Source organism: Hypomesus nipponensis, chromosome 13 (genome assembly GCF_054491055.1).
Source record: "Hypomesus nipponensis isolate SF chromosome 13, ASM5449105v1, whole genome shotgun sequence".
NCBI lineage: Eukaryota > Metazoa > Chordata > Actinopteri > Osmeriformes > Osmeridae > Hypomesus > Hypomesus nipponensis.
Genome location: NC_140373.1, coordinates 16,678,833 through 16,696,815, shown reverse-complemented (window position 1 = coordinate 16,696,815; position 17,983 = coordinate 16,678,833). Strand labels below are relative to the sequence as shown.

Below are 17,983 nucleotides of genomic sequence, written 5' to 3'. Positions count from 1 at the left end.
TATGCATCTATCAAGGGGGGAAAAGGTTTCACAAACATAATCCAGCCTGCTGTTTAATGGCCTGGTCACCTGTTATTCCTGTGAGGACTTGGAGAGGATATTGAGCTGGGCTTTGAAATGCTGGAATCTGGAATGGAAAACAAGCAGCAATCCTTCGAGGAGAATTGCATTTTTTGTCACGGTTACCGAAAAGGATTCAAAGTTATTTTCAACTAATTTCCCGAAGCAGGGCGTGAAATTACGCCATGGCAACTTATTTGGAGATCAGGGAGGTGAGGAGCCAAATTGGATTTCCTCCTCCTCTCTCAATTTAAATATATAATTTGTAGCTCCCGTCTGGAGTCTATTTCAATTATGTATTGGTTCAGCAGCTGTCGGTTACGTTTCCATTCACACGTTGGGACTTGATATTTATTGGTTCCTTTCTTCTCCTACTGAGGTTTGAGTATGGGAGGGAAGTCGGCAATCAAGCATGGCAATGCCTGTCTCTCACACCAATAACATATATCAGCATATCAACAAAGCACAACTAAACCACAATCAGGATGCAGTTTCACAAGAAAACTATTTTGACAATAATCACAACAAACTGATGAGATAAGGACATAAGGACATGGGTACTTGGCGTGGACCAAGGAGTGTACTTGAGCAAGATATATACGTTTATTGGAGCAATTATTAAAATTTATATTTATTGAAGAATGTCTCTTTGAATCCGTTGACTTTGACATATAATGATACAAATGATACATATTTTTTATAAACATACATTTGCCAAGGTTGGCATCTCGATGTACTTTTCTACAAAAAAAGATGAACTTGTATCTTACTTTAATGCTTATTGGAACACACAGTATATCTGAGTTGCTGTGAACGAGGACAGTTCCTTTGAGATTCTTTCCTTACATTTGTTCCAATTTGATCGTCTTCTACTACTTTTGGGTCAAACAGAAAATCACTTTTTGGAAAAAAAAAACAGGGGGTACCCCAATATCATAGCTGCTCCACCAGCTTTCTCTCTCCCCGTCACGAGCTAGCACACCAAACCACCTCGGTCCTGTCCTGTGGAGGTGACGAGGAGGGACCTCCTGTGTCCTGGTCCTGCCCCGCCCCGGTCACACAGGTGGGGGATGCAGGGGTGACTGTGCTACCATGTAGTCCTGCTTCATGAGACTGAAGGACTGAAGGTTCTGTCACTGAGCTGGAGCTTCTAGCAGCACAGGGTACAGGCCCGTCGCCTCGCATGCTTTCTATCACCTTGGCTCTCGCTAGGTACGCTTTGGTTTTTTTAATCTTTCAAAAAAATCTACAGTCAAGAGATCATTTCTAAAAATGTTGTTTGAAGAAAATAAAAATGACAACTTTTTCTGGCAGATTGTAAAGTCCTCCGCTTGAGGTTGATAGAAACATTTTACAGTCAAAATATTTCTTTATGTGCAACATATCTAATAGGGCTAATTACATTATGAGTGGAATAGCGAAACAGTAAAAAAAAGTTCCAGTTAGAAACCAGCTAAAAGAGTGTACGCCCCAAATCATTAACCACGTCAAAAACACTGCCCCCTATAGACAGAAAGGCCAAAGTGGTTATAACGCAAGCATCAAATCTTACTGTGCTCTTAACACAGCATTACATTACTGACTGGGTCAGGCTGGTGGTCAACATCTTCTCTGCTTTCTGTTAGCCACATGTAATCCACCCCCACTACTTTCATATATATCGAGTAATGGTTTCTCCAATAGTTGTACTGTAGCATAAGGAGAGAACTAAATGTTTATCTGTACCTTAAAGAAGTGCAATTGATTTACAATGTGCAATACTGTGTATTTTATACTGTTTTTCAATCAAATCTGACGGCATTTAATATACAAAATAAAATGTGACAAACATTTAAAAGGGCGTTCTGGAGTTCTCTCTGCATGCCTGACATTTGTGTGTGTGTTGAAGAGCCATTATGGTTTTAAAGATACAGGCTGGATAATTGTAGAGGACACTGGGACCATTTTACCAAGAAACATTTAAATGATTTCCCAAACTACTTCTCAGAGAAAATCCTTCTGAAGAATGAAGGGTTACGTTAGAGAACTGCATTTTCTCCGGATCATTTTGTCATGTTCACCTTTCATGTCTCATTTATGAGAAATTAACATAGTAACTTGGTGTTTGACGCACAAAGACAGAGAACAGTTTCCTTCACCAGAACTGCATCAAAATAAGTTGTAAAGCATGCTTAAGTACGATGGCTTTGGGGAGCATCTAATGTCCTTATCCCACACATCCCAGAGCAACACAGAGAAGCACTTATGAGCTTAGAGCTAAGGCCCGGGCTCACATGCTCAGCTCCCTCAGTAATAAAGAGGGGCTAGACTACATTCAGGCTGGCATAAAGAAGATTCTGGTCACACTCATCTTGGTCTGGGTTTCGTAAATAACCTTCAAACCCTGACCCCATGGACAACGCCGCTGTCATCCAGACCGCTGTCATCCAGACCGCTGTCATCCAGAACGCTGTCATCCAGCAGCGGTCTGGATGACAGCGTTCTGGATGACAGCGGCTCTGGATGACAGCGGTCTGGATGACAGCGGCGTCCAGACCGCTGTCACCCAGACCGCTGTCATCCAGACCGCTGTCATCCAGACCGCGGTCATCCACACCGCTGTCATCCAGACCGCTGTCATCCAGACCGCGGTCATCCAGACCGCTGTCATCAAGACCCCTGTCATCCAGACCGCTGTCATCCAGAACGCTGTCATCCAGACCGCTGTCATCCAGAACGCTGTCATCCAGACCGCTGTCATCCAGACCGCTGTCATCCAGACCACTATCATCCAGACCACTAACGTCCAGACCGCTGTCATCCAGACCGCTGTCATCCAGACCACGGTCATCCACACCGCTGTCATCCAGACCGCTGTCATCCAGACCGCTGTCATCCAGACCGCGGTCATCCAGAACGCTGTCATCAAGACCGCTGTAATCCAGACCGCTGTCATCCAGAACGCTGTCATCCAGACCGCTGTCATCCAGAACGCTGTCATCCAGACCGCTGTCATCCAGACCGCTGTCATCCAGACCACTATCATCCAGACCACTAACGTCCAGACCACTAACGTCCAGACCGCTGTCATCCAGACCGCTGTCATCCAGACCGCTGTCATCCAGAACGCTGTCATCCAGACCGCTGTCATCAAGACCACTGTCATCCAGAACGCTGTCATCCAGACCGCTGTCATCCAGACCACTATCATCCAGACCACTAACGTCCAGACCGCTGTCATCCAGACCGCTGTCATCCAGACCACGGTCATCCACACCGCTGTCATCCAGACCGCTGTCATCCAGACCGCTGTCATCCAGACCGCGGTCATCCAGACCGCTGTCATCAAGACCGCTGTAATCCAGACCGCTGTCATCCAGAACGCTGTCATCCAGACCGCTGTCATCCAGAACGCTGTCATCCAGACCGCTGTCATCCAGACCACTATCATCCAGACCACTATCATCCAGACCACTAACGTCCAGACCATTAACGTCCAGACCGCTGTCATCAAGACCAGCTTCTATGGGTTATTCTATGAAAATCAAGCTGAATCATTACCTTGTTTAAGTTTTGGAAACGGTGTACATATTGTGGTGGTGTTCAGAATGGTCAAATGCCCCAAAGGGAGGTCTGGGGTCTGAGGATGGTTTAGGAAGAGATCGTCCACATCTCCTATGCAAGGAAGAGGCAAGGTAAGAAGGGAGCGACTGTCCATGCGCAGGACATTACGATGCAATGCCATATCTCACTACGCCTCTTCTCCGTAAGCGAGGCTGCAGCAGAGCACACCCCGCGGTCTCTAAGGGAACGCGCTGCAGCAGGGTCAGCAGCTATGGACCGGCGGACATTTGCATTACATTTCAGTTGATTTTGTTTATGTATTTACATTTTATAGCCAAGGGATAGCCTGTCGGACACACGTTGTCCATCCATCACTCCTGGAGTTGTAAGTCTGTCAGCACACTGCAGAGGAATCACAGGAAGAATATAGAAACGCCTTGGCTGTGACCTCCCGCAACACGACACGCTGGTGTGTGTGTGTGTCGTGGGTGAGGGGAGTTTGAGGAGCAAACATAAACACACCTCTCTAGATGTCAGAACGCTGGATAAACACCGGTCACAGGTATACTGAGACTGCAGGGGTAGGGCACGCGGGACCTGACGTGTCATGGTTATTACATTCTCAGGCTAAGCTGGCAGAAAAGGGCACAAACACAGGGAACGTATGTAAAGAACACTGCAGCTGTGCCTGCTAATGAAGCAGCTGCATTGTGGAGTCAAACCCGTGAAGCCTGCGATGCTAACAGTGCTTAGCCTGAACCACTGACTACAGCAGAGCTGACAGCACCAGCTAGCCACCTAGTCCCCTCATCTACATTCTGTGTCCGCAGCTACAGAGGGGGAGGGGGGGACAGAGAGCGAGAGAGAAAGACAGAGTCGAGGAAGAGAGTTAGAGAGGCAAGGGGGAGAGGTAGGGAGGAAGGGAGAGAAGGAGAAGAAGAAGGGAGGGATCTAAATCTGGTGGGCGCCAAACAACAAGGTCAGTTGTTCCAGTGCCATCTGCGTCGCCCGCCACAACCCTGCTGCAGCAGCAAAATCATCATCTTCGTCATCATCTTCATCGTCCTCCCAGGGTGCTGATTAGGGGAGCCGGTCCTAACTGGGTCTTGGGCCTGTTAAAAAATTCAAGCCTCCCTTATTGATCATTAAATAATGATCTAGAGGGTGGGGGGGGGCTGCTTTTAAATGTGTTTTTCAAAGAGCAGCCCGTCGTCTCTCTCTCGCTCGTTCATTTCTCTACTTTGCACTAGAGGAGTCCAAATGAGGATTTAGGAGAACCCCTTAATCTGAGGTGATTGCTTTTCTAAGGACGGACAACATGCGGAAATCACACGAGCAAAGGCCGTGTAGAGGACCAGGATGTGATGTCCTGTCAGGGAGAGAACACAGTGACATGATTCACACTGGAGTTGGTCAACAAGAGCCACAAAGCGTGGAGGGTCAGTGTTTAGGAAAGCAATCCATTGCTGACATAGAGGGAAGGAGAGTTGCCATTCTGGCAAGCTGAGAAGAGGCAGCTAGCATGCTGTCCAGCTCGTCATGTCAAGGACGCCAAAACGCGAGCACTGTGAGATGACTAGGCTCGACCACAGGACTGAGACAGTGTGTCCTGAAGACAAGCAGGCTCTCAGGGCATCTTCGTCAAAAGACCCAGGAGGCCGGTAGAGGCTGGAGAGTTTTTCAGGGTGGGTTCAGGGCCACTGAAGGTCGTGTGCAAAAAAAACGACAAACAACTTGAATGTTATTCATCCCCCCCAGGGAAATGGCAGCGTTACAGCAGTGTATCAATACAGTTGTAGGAATAGATCGTATGATGCTCGGTAGGCAGAGAAGTCCTGTTTTTATATAGCAGACGCTTTGGATAAAATAATCTGCTAATCCCCCCCCCTCTCTCTCTCCCTCTCCCTCTCCCTTTACCTCTCCATCTCCCTCTCTCTCACTCTCCCTCTCCCTCTCCCTCTCCCTCTCCCTCTCCCTCTCCCTCTCCCTCTCCCTCTCCCTCTCCCTCTCCCTCTCCCTCTCCCTCTCCCTCTCCCTCTCCCTCTCCCTCTCCCTCTCCTCTCTCTCTCTCTCTCTCTCTCTCTCTCTCTCTCTCTCTCTCTCTCTCTCTCTCTCTCTCTCTCTCTCTCTCTCTCTCTCTCTCTCTCTCTCTCTCTCTCTCTCTCTCTCTCTCTCTCTCTCTCTCTCTCTCTCTCTCTCTCTCTCTCTCTCTCTCTCTCTCTCTCTCTCTCTCTCTCTCTCTCTCTCTCTCTCTCTCTCTCTCTCTCTCTCTCTCTCTCTCTCTCTCTCTCTCTCTCTCTGGTGTGTGTGTGGGGTGGCAGCGTTAAACAAAGGCCTTGATGTGTATGGGGGGGATTCCTCCAGGCCGCTGTCTAGGAACAAAGGGCGGTGGCTGGGGTGAAGGGACCCCCACACAGGCTTTATTAGCCATATGTGATGACACACACACACACACACAGACACACACACACACAGACAGACACGTCTCCATTCCACACCAGGGCGCAGGCAGCTCTGCTCTGCCCTGTCAGACTGGCTGCAGTGAGACAGTAGCTACTGTCCTCGCCACAGCTCCCCGTCACCTCCCACCAACACTCATCTCAGACATGCTGCGTAGGAGCCAGCAGGGAGGGAAAGAGAGAGAAAGACAAAGGAGAGAAAGAGGGAGAGGGAAAAAGTGAGAGATGATGATAGTGATAGTGTGAAAGATGGATGCTGTGGTCACCTTTTACCATAAACAATCCCACGCACTGTAGGTGCACACATACACACACACAAACACACTATTACAGTCAGGAAACCCAGCCACTCCTGGCTTGATTAAAACACTACGAGCTACAGAGGCTTGTGGTACAACAGATAAAAGTCGAGTGAGGGGCTGTGATGTCACTTCCCACTGTTCCCCCGATGATGTGAAAACACACACACACAAATGTGTTTTTCTATCCAAGAGGGGCACAACCATTAACTTATATTCAAAGTTGTGATCTTTAACAATTAACCCCTAACCCTACCATTAATGCAAGTATAACCCAAAACACAAGCATTATGGGGCCCAGCAAAGTTATTCCTGTTTCACTATACTTGTGAGGACATCTGGTCCACACCACACACACACACACACACACTGATGGGACGTTATAAGATGAGCGAGCTGCCTTAAATCACCCATATTCCATTTACACTGAGTTGGACAGTGTTAAACAGAAGCCTCACCTTAATCAGCGTCGCTCTCCTGTTTAAAAGTCACATGGCTAGCCGGGGGGTTAATTACACGAGGACAGAGGCAGGGGAGCCGGAGGATAAGTACCATGACATTCCCGCCCTTCTCTCCCTCTCCTCGTGAAGAAATGGATGAGCAGCACTGCGTGCCGACGGTTGACAGTGTATTTAGGGAATGACTGATAAGTGCATTAATTGTGGTTGGGTTCCAGCCGAGAGGATGACGGGCTGTGAGTTGTGCTGCCGCGGCAGAGAAAACACTGATTAGATGAAAGCGTCAGGGTGCTCGCCATCAGGAGCTGTGTCCGTTGACAGATCACACACCCACTCACATTAATAAGTCATGACCCATGTCATACTAACAAGCACAGGAGAGATCAAGACAAACTCTGGATTGAATATGCTTTTTATGGAAGTTGGGGTGCTCAGGTTTAGGGAGTAGGTTTTGCTTGCAGTTCTGACTGGAGGATGGTGTTGGAGGGTGTGGTGGAGGATGAATTGTAGGCAGTGTTGGGTGTAACACGTTATTAAGTAATTCAATTACTTATCCACTGAAAAGGTAAAGTAAGGGATTACTATTCTTTTTCAGGTAATTTAATTACAGTTACTTGTTACTTGTGTTACATACTGTAAAATAGTCCAACGGTTCTGTATAAATCAATACTGAATTAAAATCTCAATATATATTGTCTTAGGGCAGTGAACGCTGCCTCTTTAAAATCGTCAGCTGTAGTGCAGTTGCACGTGAGACGCGAGTTTACAACACAAGCGCGGTTTGAAGTGGAAGATGTCGGCCGGAGCGAGTAGCTGTTTTACCAAATGGAAATATTCCAATTACTTCACCTTTTTGACACAGGTTGACAAGAACATTACAGTAAAGTGTAAGCTATGTCCTGGGGACAAAAAACGATCTGCGGCTGCCAATAGCACAAGTAACCCTTACCCCACTGAAACACCTCACAAGGCAGCATCGACAAACACTTTGAGTGATCCATGTTCATCAACAGATAACACCTCAGCAACACCTGTTAAGCAGGCAAAACTTGATTTTACATCGCCAATGCAGAAAGTGTCCGAAGGTGAGCTTAAAAAAAATGATTGCAGTCTACATAGTGGAAGAGATGTTACCGCTTCGTTCGGTAGCAAAAAAACTTTGATAACACCTTATTTGAAGGGGTGTGAATAAGAGTGACATGACACTGTCATAGCACTGTCATACCCATGACATGACACATTAAAGGATGTTGATGAATGTTTATGAATGTTGTCATTAGGTGTCATTTGATGAATTATGTCATTTCTTATGCAAGGTTGACATTCTTTATGATGCCTTTGTTATGACAACTTGACAATAGCTGAGACAAAATAACCTGTCAATGTCTTTGTCATGACAACTTGACATAAACTGAGACAAAATAACCTGTCACTGTCTTTGTTATGACAACTTGACATTAACTGATACAAAATAACTTGAAAATTTGAAGAAACTTCAAACTTGAAGAAAATATTTAGCTTTATGTGAGGTTGTTTTGCTGTTCCCTCTCAGTGCACCTGTTGTCACTTGTATTTGCACCAAAACAGGTGATATTGATTCATAATAGCTTATGCTTCCTAACTGAACAGATTGATATCCCTGAAATTAAATGACAGTGTAATATTGTGGTGATTACGTGCTCCATACTTTGTGTTAGAATTAAATACTACTGTCATATGTTTTAATAATGGCTGTCATGAGACCATTATAATTGTGTCATGAATATTCTCCTTAACCTCATCTACAGTGGTAACATTTTCCCTTGTCATAAAGATGTCATTAAGTGTTTATACACTGTCATATCAGAATCAGAAAGGGATTTATTCGCCATGAAAGTTTGAACAGACAAGGAATTTGCTTTGGCAGGAAGGTGATTTGCTTTGGCAGGAAGGTGAATGCTTTTATAACTGTGTCATGAACATTTTTAATTATAAAAGCATTTGACAGTGTAATAACACAATGACATATTTTTGACAAGTGAACATTTTACCACTGTAGTTGAGGTCAAAGAATATATTCATGACACTGTTATAAAAGCAGTTGACAGTGTTATAGCACTTAATGACATCTTTATGACAATTCCACATTGTACCACTGTAGTTGAGGTGAAGGAAAATATTCATGACACAGTTATAAAAGCATTTGACAGTGTAATAACACTTGCCATATTTATGACAAGTGAAAATGTTACCACTGTATTTGAGGTCAAGGAATGGTCTCATGACAGCCATTATTAAAACATATGACAGTAGTATTTAATGCTAACACATAAAGCTAAATACACTGCTCTAAAACATGTATGGAACAGGTAATCACCACAATATTACACAGGTGAAAGCCAAAGCCTTTTTGTTATTCAGATATTGTTTGGTAACTAATGAGTAAAGAAGGTTACATTTGCTACTAAAATGTATTTGTATATTTTTTAAAGCTGAGATGTTTTAAAAAGCTAAAAGACTATTCAAAATTTGACTCTTTGAAAAAGTTTCCTTTCTGTTGTCTATCCGGTCAAGGTTTATAGGCATTTTAAGAAGTAAATGGTAATGAATTAAATAACTTATTGAGTAATTAAATTACTTTTTTGAAGTAACTTACCCAACCACTGGTTGTAGGATGAGTTGTGTCAGTGTTTGGGGGGAAAGAAAGGTGGAGATGTGTGGGTTTGTTTTGGTAAAATGAACCCCACTCAGTAAGCACTGTTGCCCATATCGGACTCTATAAACTCTTCTGCAACTGCTGGTAGTCCTGTGTGTGTGTGTGTGCGTGTGTGTGTGTGTGTGTGCGCGTGTGCGTGTGCGCGAGCGCGTGCGTGTGTGTATGCACTCCAGTGTGGTTCAGGTGTTTAGTCATAGATAGTTACTTACGATGAGGGCAGAGTCTCGGCCCATGGAGATGACCGTCCTGTTGACCGTCCTAAGGAGCTTCTCCATAATAGTCTGGACGTGCCACTGTGTGGGGCCCTGGACACACACACACACACACACACACACACACACACACACACACACACACACAGGGAAAAGATTCACTGCACTGCTAAAAACACCTCACAGTTGTAGTACATTAAACGTTTTCATTTCGGAATACACTTGTCATGATGAAATATAGCTCTGGCTAATAATCTCTAACCAAAACAAAAAAGGGGACATGATGAATGTGTTTAGTGGTGGGCCTCCTTTATCAGAGTCAGAAAGGGCAGACACAAAACTAACTGGGAAAAAGTTATTTTATCTATGCCTATATTTGTATATACAGTTTACAGTTGTCGTGGGATTGCCATTCTACATGATCCCTAAATAAAACTATTGGTATTTACTTTTTGTTGGTTAGTTATTTAGTTCAAATCCCCCAGAATGACAGAGGGACGATGCTTCCCGTGGCGGCGTTGGGGTAATGTCACGCTCTAGTCTGGGTCCTTACCCAACATCAGCGATCGTGTTTCCAGTAGCACGCTACCCTGGGTGGTTACATCAGAGATCTTAAGGTCTCTTTGATGACAAAGCCTACTAAGAATTTTGCGTGCGGGCGTCTCTCTCTCTCTCTCTCCCGGCCCATCATGACACAGTATATATCTCTTTATTTTTTTACTGTTCATAAGAAGGCTCACAGGAAGCACTCAGTAGCAGCACGACCAATTCCATCGAGGTGGAAGGAAGAAGCCGCACAGCGAGGCTTTTCCCCAGGTCGAGAAGGAGGCTTGTGAGAATCATCCAGACTGACTAGTGAATCGTCCTCTACTCTCGTTGGAGCTGGAGTATCTTGATATGCCAGGCTGGAGTGGCAAAATGATTTATGGATAGGAAATGTGAGATGAGAGAATTCCCTTGCACAGAAGGAGGGGGTTGCTTGCCCGTTAGTGAGGGGTATGTTGGGTGAGGGGGGGAGGGCATATTGAAAACCCCCGTGCTACCCAAAACATTCAATAATTTACCAGGCAATTTTTGCTTGCTAACTGAGCTCAGACGCACACAATCACACACCAGGCACACACAAATCCACACACACACACACGTCAGCCTCAATATCATCTGAGTTTCTGATCTAGCCTTTTGTAAGCGTCAGGTGTGACGCACGGCCCCGTTGCCTACGCTTCTGGTTTCCACACACTTCTGAACTCACAAAGCCTTTGATTCCTCCCCAGTGTTTTCCACGCCTTAATGAATAGAAGCTGTTGTGAGTATAAACACACGGCTGGCCTGAATGATGATTCTCTCTGTATTGAAATAAAGGCAGGCTGCCAATGCAACTCTGAACCAGAGGGGAAGGTCCATGAAATAATCATTTGTTACTAATGTGGAATGAGCGAATTAAATGAGAAAATCTGTGCACAACAGGCCTCCGTCCCCAACAAATTTAGGATCTTAGATCTAGAATTTTTCCTGAGGTGTGTGTGATGTGTGTGATGTGTGTGTGTGTGTGTGACAGAGGGAATGTCTCACATCTACAGCAGAACGTGTATAGAGGGGTGGGGGTCAATATGAAGGTAAACAAGTTGTGGCGTGTGTAGGTGCGTGCACGTTTGCTTGTGTGTGTACGTGTATGCGTGTGTGTGTGTGGGGGGTGTGTGTGTGTGTGTGTGTGTGTGGGGGCGTGTGTATGTATGTATGTGTGTGTGGGGGGCCGTGTGTATGTGGGGGGGGGCGTGTGTATGTATGTGTGTGTGGGGGGGGCGGGGCGTGTGTATGTATCTGTGTGTGGGGGGGGGGGGGGCGTGTGTATGTATGTGTGTGTGTGTGTGTGTGTGCGTGACACGTCTCCTCACCACGTTCTTCCTGTAGAGCACCTCCAGGATGTTGCTGAGCAGCCGGCAGCAGGCCTCCAGCTCCTCCTTCTGCTCCAGGTGGAACTTCAGCTGCTCCGTCATCAGGGGCAGCAGGATCTCGCGACAGTCTGTGGAGACGCAAACAAACGCACCTGCTCAATCACCACCGTCAGCACTCGGGAGGAGAGCTTCCCTCCACGCCTCTCTTTGTAAACACTACAAACATTAATTAGCGCTGTTCAACTATGGATGTTGTACAATTACAAGTACAATAGTAAATTTAAAAAGTCTTGCAAGCCGTGTGGGTAGGACAACAGTCCCTGAGTCTTCATTATTGCTGGCTAGCACAGATCATCCCAGGACAAAGTCCAGAACATCATCTGGAAGGTGAGGCATTGGGTCGGCCACTGATATTAACCCCCTGGTTCCCGGGCTATGGAACAGGTGTGGACTGAGAGGAGGGAGCGATAAGGAGGCCATGTGCGTAGGAAGGAGGAAGGGGACGGAGATAGGTACCTGGGGCGGTCTGCGGCAAATTATCATATTTTATATTAAACCCCTCGGATTCCAATCCAGGAGTTGTGTGGGACGCCGCAGAGTGCTTCAAATGAAAGCCAAGGCCTGGGGCGCAAACAGAGGAGGGAGACCCGGCCTTCCATGGATGAAGGGATGGAGGGGGGGAGGGGGGTATTGATCGCTGTACTGCACTGCAGAAGGGGCCCACTGCGACGGGCTGCCTCACAACAAACACACTTACACCTCTCTCTCTGTTTCCCTCTCTCTCTGATACACACACATGCGCACAGAGACATGCAGCATTATGAAGTATCAGGGAGGCACTGTGGGATAGTGAACCAGGTTAGTACCTGCTGTGTCCATGTTGGAAGGGGAGCATAGCATGCTTCAGGGCCAGCACTTTTACATGCCGAGACTCTTATCCAATAGTGGACATGCATACAGTCCCAGGACAAACTGTTGTTGTGGTGGCAATGTTTCACACTCTAACTCTAAAGTACGCGTCCTGGTCAGATGGCCTATTGCATCATCATCATGCACTGCACCATGGACTACGAGAGACGTACCACATACTAGACTATGCAAAAATGTGTTGAGCAAACAAATTATGAAATTAAAAAAGTAAACAAACATTTTCTCAACACTGCTCTGTTATACTGCCGCACAAAACCAGAAGTTTTTTAGAAAATGCTTGACCTTTTTCAGGTAAAAAATCTTGGATGACTTGTACCTTCATTTCACTGCAAGTGCTCTGAGTGACTTCACTAATGTGCCACGTGGAGCGGTTTAGCGCCTTTTAGAACAGAAAAGTAATGAAAATGAATATCCTCTATAGAAACCCCCCGTCTTCTACCTCTAGGAAGAGAACTTCTATTGGAAGACCATGACAAAGCAGGGTCATAATGTATTAGTGTAACTAACTCATTAGGACTCGATTGCTCAATCACTGACACTGCCTTTGGGGTAGAGGGAACAGGGCATGAAGGGGGATGCTGTGCCGAACTGTTCCATTGAAAGTCTTAATCGTTGATTGGTGCATCAATTACAGAAACCATTCCCTAACTGCAACGTGGGAAGCCTTGTGTGTCTGCCGGACTATATTCCGGTAAAATTTTATTTCTGGAGAAATAATAAGATTTTATTTATAATAATACTTTATTTATATAGCACATTACATACAAGAATTGCAGCTCAAGGTGCTTTACATAAAATCAATAAAACCAATAATACAAGTGATAAAAGTAATAATTAAATTAGCGAACAATAATATAACTAATAAAAGCAGTAAAACCCTTCTGAGATGATTTGTTAAATGCTTTGGTAAAAAGATAGGTTTTAAGCTGTATTTTAAAAATGTCTAGCGTGTTTGTTTCCCTAATATTTCTGGGTAATTTGTTCCATAGTTTTGGGGCATAATTGACAAAGGCCGCATCACCAATCTTCTTATGACTGCTTCTGGTGACCTCTAATAGGCCTGCATTTGATGATCGCAGTGTTGTAGCTGGTATGTAGTTTATAAGAGAGTTAGCAATGTAGCTAGGTCCTTGTCCGTGTAGAGCTTTGTATGTGAGGAATAGGACCTTAAAGTCAATTCTGAAGGTAACAGGGAGCCAGTGTAAAGTAGCTAGGACAGGACTAATGTGTTATCTCCTTTTAGTTTTGGTTAATAATCTAGCTGCAGAATTTTGAATGAGCTGTAGTCTTTCAGTGGTTTTCTTGGGAAGACCAGTGAAAAGTGCATTACAGTAGTCCCACCGCTCAAGACCGCCCGGTCCCAACACAAGCACTTCTCCTGCCTGGCCCCCCAGTGGTGGAATCAACTCCCCACCTCCATCAGAGACACAGACTGTCTCTCCACCTTCAAGAGAAGGCTCAAGACGCACTTGTTCCGGGAGTACAACGGTACTTAGGAATGGTTTGCTGAACCCAATGACTCTTGCTTAGAGACTTGTTGCTCTTGTTGGTTCATGGCAACTGATTTAGACTTTTGTATTTGCTGCAAATTTTCTATTTTAGTTAATATTATTACTATTATTTTTACTGCTGCTGCTTTTTCTACAGGTACACTTGCACTTAGAGATTCATGTTGTTTAATTGTAACTTGCTTAACTACATGCTCTTATGGTTCTTCCCTTTGGCACTTATTTTTTGGTTGTTCACAATGTGTGCTTCTTGTTTTGGCTACCCGCAATGCTTTGGGGCTATCTTGTTGTTATTATCAGTGACCTATGCACTTTGTAAAGCTCTCTCTTGGAAGTCGCTTTGGATAAAAGAGTTGGCTAAATGAATAAATGTAATGTAAATGTAGTCCAGCCGGCTGGATATAAAAGCATGAATTAACTTCTCTGCATCATTTTGCTTTATGTATAGTCGTATCTTTGCTATATTTCTCAGGTGAAAGAAAGCTGTTTTGGTCACTTTATTAATGTGAGAGTTGAAATTCAAGTCCGAGTCCAGGATTACACCGAGACTTGTCACCTCTGGTTTAAGCCAGGGGGTTAAACCTCCTAGATTCTTAGTAAGCATATCTATTTTGGATTTGGAGCCACATAGTAGAACTTTAAAAAAGGTATCAATCATCCATTTGTTTATTGCCGACAGGCAGTTGGTAATGGAATTGATAGCCGTTTCATCGTTGGGTTCAGTGGATCTATATAGTTGTGTGTCATCCGCATAGCTATGAAAATCTATGTTATGTTCTCTGATTATGTCGCCGAGTGGTAACATATAAAGAGAAAAAAAGTAATGGGCCTAAGCAACTTCCTCGAGCAACCCCGTAGCAGTTTCTTGTTTCTTGGACCTATGGTCTCCTAAACTAACATAACACTTCCTTCCTATGATATATGATTTCATCCAGTTCAATACACTATCCGTGAACCCAATAAGCTTTTCCAGTCTATTGATTAGGATGTTGTGATCAATGGTATCAAATGCTGCACTGAGATCTAACAGGATAAGGATAGACACTTCATTTGCATCAGAGTTTAGTCTGAGGTCGCTAATTATTTTGGTGACAGCAGTTTCAGTACTGTGATATTTCCTGAAACCTGACTGCGTGACTTCCAGGATGTTACTTTCTTCAAGTAAATAATTTAATTGGACTAATACTATCTTTTCCAGTACTTTACTAATACATGGAAAGTTTGATATTGGTCTGTAATTTGCCAGTAGACTGTTATCCAATTTGGGTTTCTTTAACAGGGGCTTTACAGCAGCTGTTTTGAAGGCATCTGGGAAAACGCCAGTTCTAAGGGACGTGTTTATAATCTCTAGCACCGGACCTGAGACACTATCAAACACTCGCTTAAAGAATGTTGTGGGTATAGGATCAATATCTGAGGTTGTGGAGTTAGATTTGCTGACGAACTTCACTTAGTGTGATACATGTAAATGTACTCATGGTTATGTTGCAAAATCTACTGATGTCAGTTTCAACCCCACTATTAATAATACTAGCTCTGATCAAAGTTATTTTGTTTTTGAAGAACAAAGCAAGCTCTTCACATTTAACTGCTCAGGATGGGGGGGGGGCAGGAACAGTGTTTAGCAGCTGGTCGATGGTGGAGAAAATAACTCTGGAATTTCTGGCATTTTCTGTAATAATGTTGGAGAAATATTCTCTCCTTGCTAGACAGATGGTTTTGTTATAGGTGGTTAGTGTATCTTTGTAGATATTGGAGAGGATAGTGATCTTTGTTTTCCTCCATTTTCTCTCTGCTGCACGGCATTTTCTTTTCGTTTCACTAACATTTTTATTTCTCAGCCATGGGGAGGTTCTGCTTGTGCACTTCTTTTTGGTTTTCAGTGGTGCAACAGAGTCTAACACAGATAATAGTGCATCATTGAGGTTCTCTACCATTTCATTCAGAGAGCACTCATGACTAGTTGGCTCATATAGAGCAAATTGTTCAGAAAATGTCATCATAGCTCTATCGTCTAGATGTCTTCTCCTTGGACTAAGAATTATTTTGTGGTTTTTGTTAGGATAATTTCCCATTAAAAAGTATACAATGATGGTCTAAGCGAGGTAGATCAGTTATTGAAATATTACTGATATTTAGTCCAGTTGATATCACTAGATCTAGTGTGTTTCCGTGCCGGTGTGTTGGGTCTGTTATGTGTTGAGTTAGATCGAGACTGTCGAGGAGATTTAAGAGCTTAATAGTTCTTGGGTCTGCTTTTTTATTTACTTGGACTTACTTAGTCCTTTACTTTAAGTCCTTTAAGTTACTTAGTCTCCGTCAAAAACTACTTTGTCATCTCTAGTGACACAGTGATAATAGTTTGATAATTCTTGAATGAATACTGGCGAGTGCTTGGATGGCCGATACATAATACCAAAAATTATTGATTGGGTTTTGAGCTCTATATCAAGATATTCAATTGATGTAAATTCACCTAGCTCAGTGATTTTGAACAAGAGTTTAGATGAGGAAAAATAGCTGCGAGTCCTCCACCTTTTTTAGATTTCCTATAAACTTGGTGAAAGCTGTAATTGGGCGGAATGGTAAATGATAAGCAAAAACCATTTTACAAAGAATCCAATTAGATGGATTATCAAATTGCTCATGGGTAATTTCCTTCAGATTAAACTCAAAATGTGACATTTTCTATGGGAAAATGCTCAAAATAATAACAAATTACAAAATATTGAGAATAATTTCTAAAATTTTCTCCTGATTGTGATGGTGTTGCTGAAGTATCACAGCACCTGAACAAGTCTCAGACTAGTCCATCTGTGCAGTAGGGCTGGGCGATATATTGAATATTAGCAATAATATCGCAATCATTTTGACGACAATGTAAAATGTGAAAATATAGTGCATATTGAAAATGTCAAATTCAGGCATACTTTCCCAAAGAACGCGCCGAACATCCCTTTTTCGTCTGTCACGTATTCCCACACAAGAGACGTGAGGCTTAAATTTGCACTACACATTTTACACTTTGTAACAATAGCTGTTCTATCTTTATTGTTTTTGTTGTTTTCTAATGGGCAAAAGAAAATCTTTTTTATTTTTTATAATTTTGTGTTCTCATTTGTTTTTTTTAAGCAAATTCAAACATATCGAGATATATATCGAATATCGTAAACATTTAGACAATGTATATCAAATTTCGAGATATCAAATCGAGATATCAAATGTTTTCATACATCGCCCAGCCCTACTCTGCAGACAGCTTGCAGGCCATCAGATTCAGAGAAAGCTTTCATCCCAGGAACCCTTTGAACTACATCAACTATCAGGGGTATTTGTCTGCATCTGCAGCTGTGTCATAGTGGCCAGGCAAGGGTAGGTCCAGTACCATTCAGTGCCTTCAAACCTAAACTACAGTTATACTATTATATTTTAAGGACATTCCTTTCCCTACATTCAGGTTTCTGGTTGCGACTTCAATCTTTGTAAATAAAATATGTCCTTCATCATCCAAACAAATCCTCCAGGTATGCATTTATGGGATTTGCCAACAGTGTTGCGATACCCGGTATGACATTTAAGGCTGGTCACTGGTAAACCCAAATAAGAAATGCCAACCATGTGTGCAATAAAGGATGTGTGCAGCAGGATCAAATCCTAAGCTGCTGGGTGGCCAGTGGTAAGCTTAAGAAGAGTGTATGTAGTATCGAATTATCTTTAAGGGCTATTACACAAAAATCAAATCTATCTGGTGTGCCTGGCTTTTGTGTGCTGAGTTTAAGACCAACCCTCCGGTCGGGCTGGGAGAGAGCTCCACTCCAACTTCAGCAGTGCCAGATTTCAGGCGCTGGAGCAAAGCGCCTCAATCCAGACCAGGAGAGCAGCTGACATATTTGCTCTCTTCCCTCGAACCGGTTTGCAAGTGAT

The 17,983-nt window shown here is 43.8% G+C and overlaps 1 protein-coding gene across 2 annotated transcripts in view; it reads right to left on the bottom strand.

The window, feature by feature from the left end:
• Nucleotides 1–17,983, bottom strand: part of dock1 (dedicator of cytokinesis 1) — a 202,626-nt gene that overhangs the window by 107,602 nt on the left and 77,041 nt on the right. For both annotated transcript variants that reach the window (XM_084671137.1, XM_084671138.1), the window contains exons 26-27: nt 11,622–11,749; nt 9,724–9,819 (exon numbers count right to left, since the gene is read on the bottom strand). In XM_084671137.1, the coding sequence (XP_084527263.1) occupies nt 9,724–9,819; nt 11,622–11,749 (224 nt within the window). The remainder of the gene's footprint in view (nt 1–9,723; nt 9,820–11,621; nt 11,750–17,983) is intronic.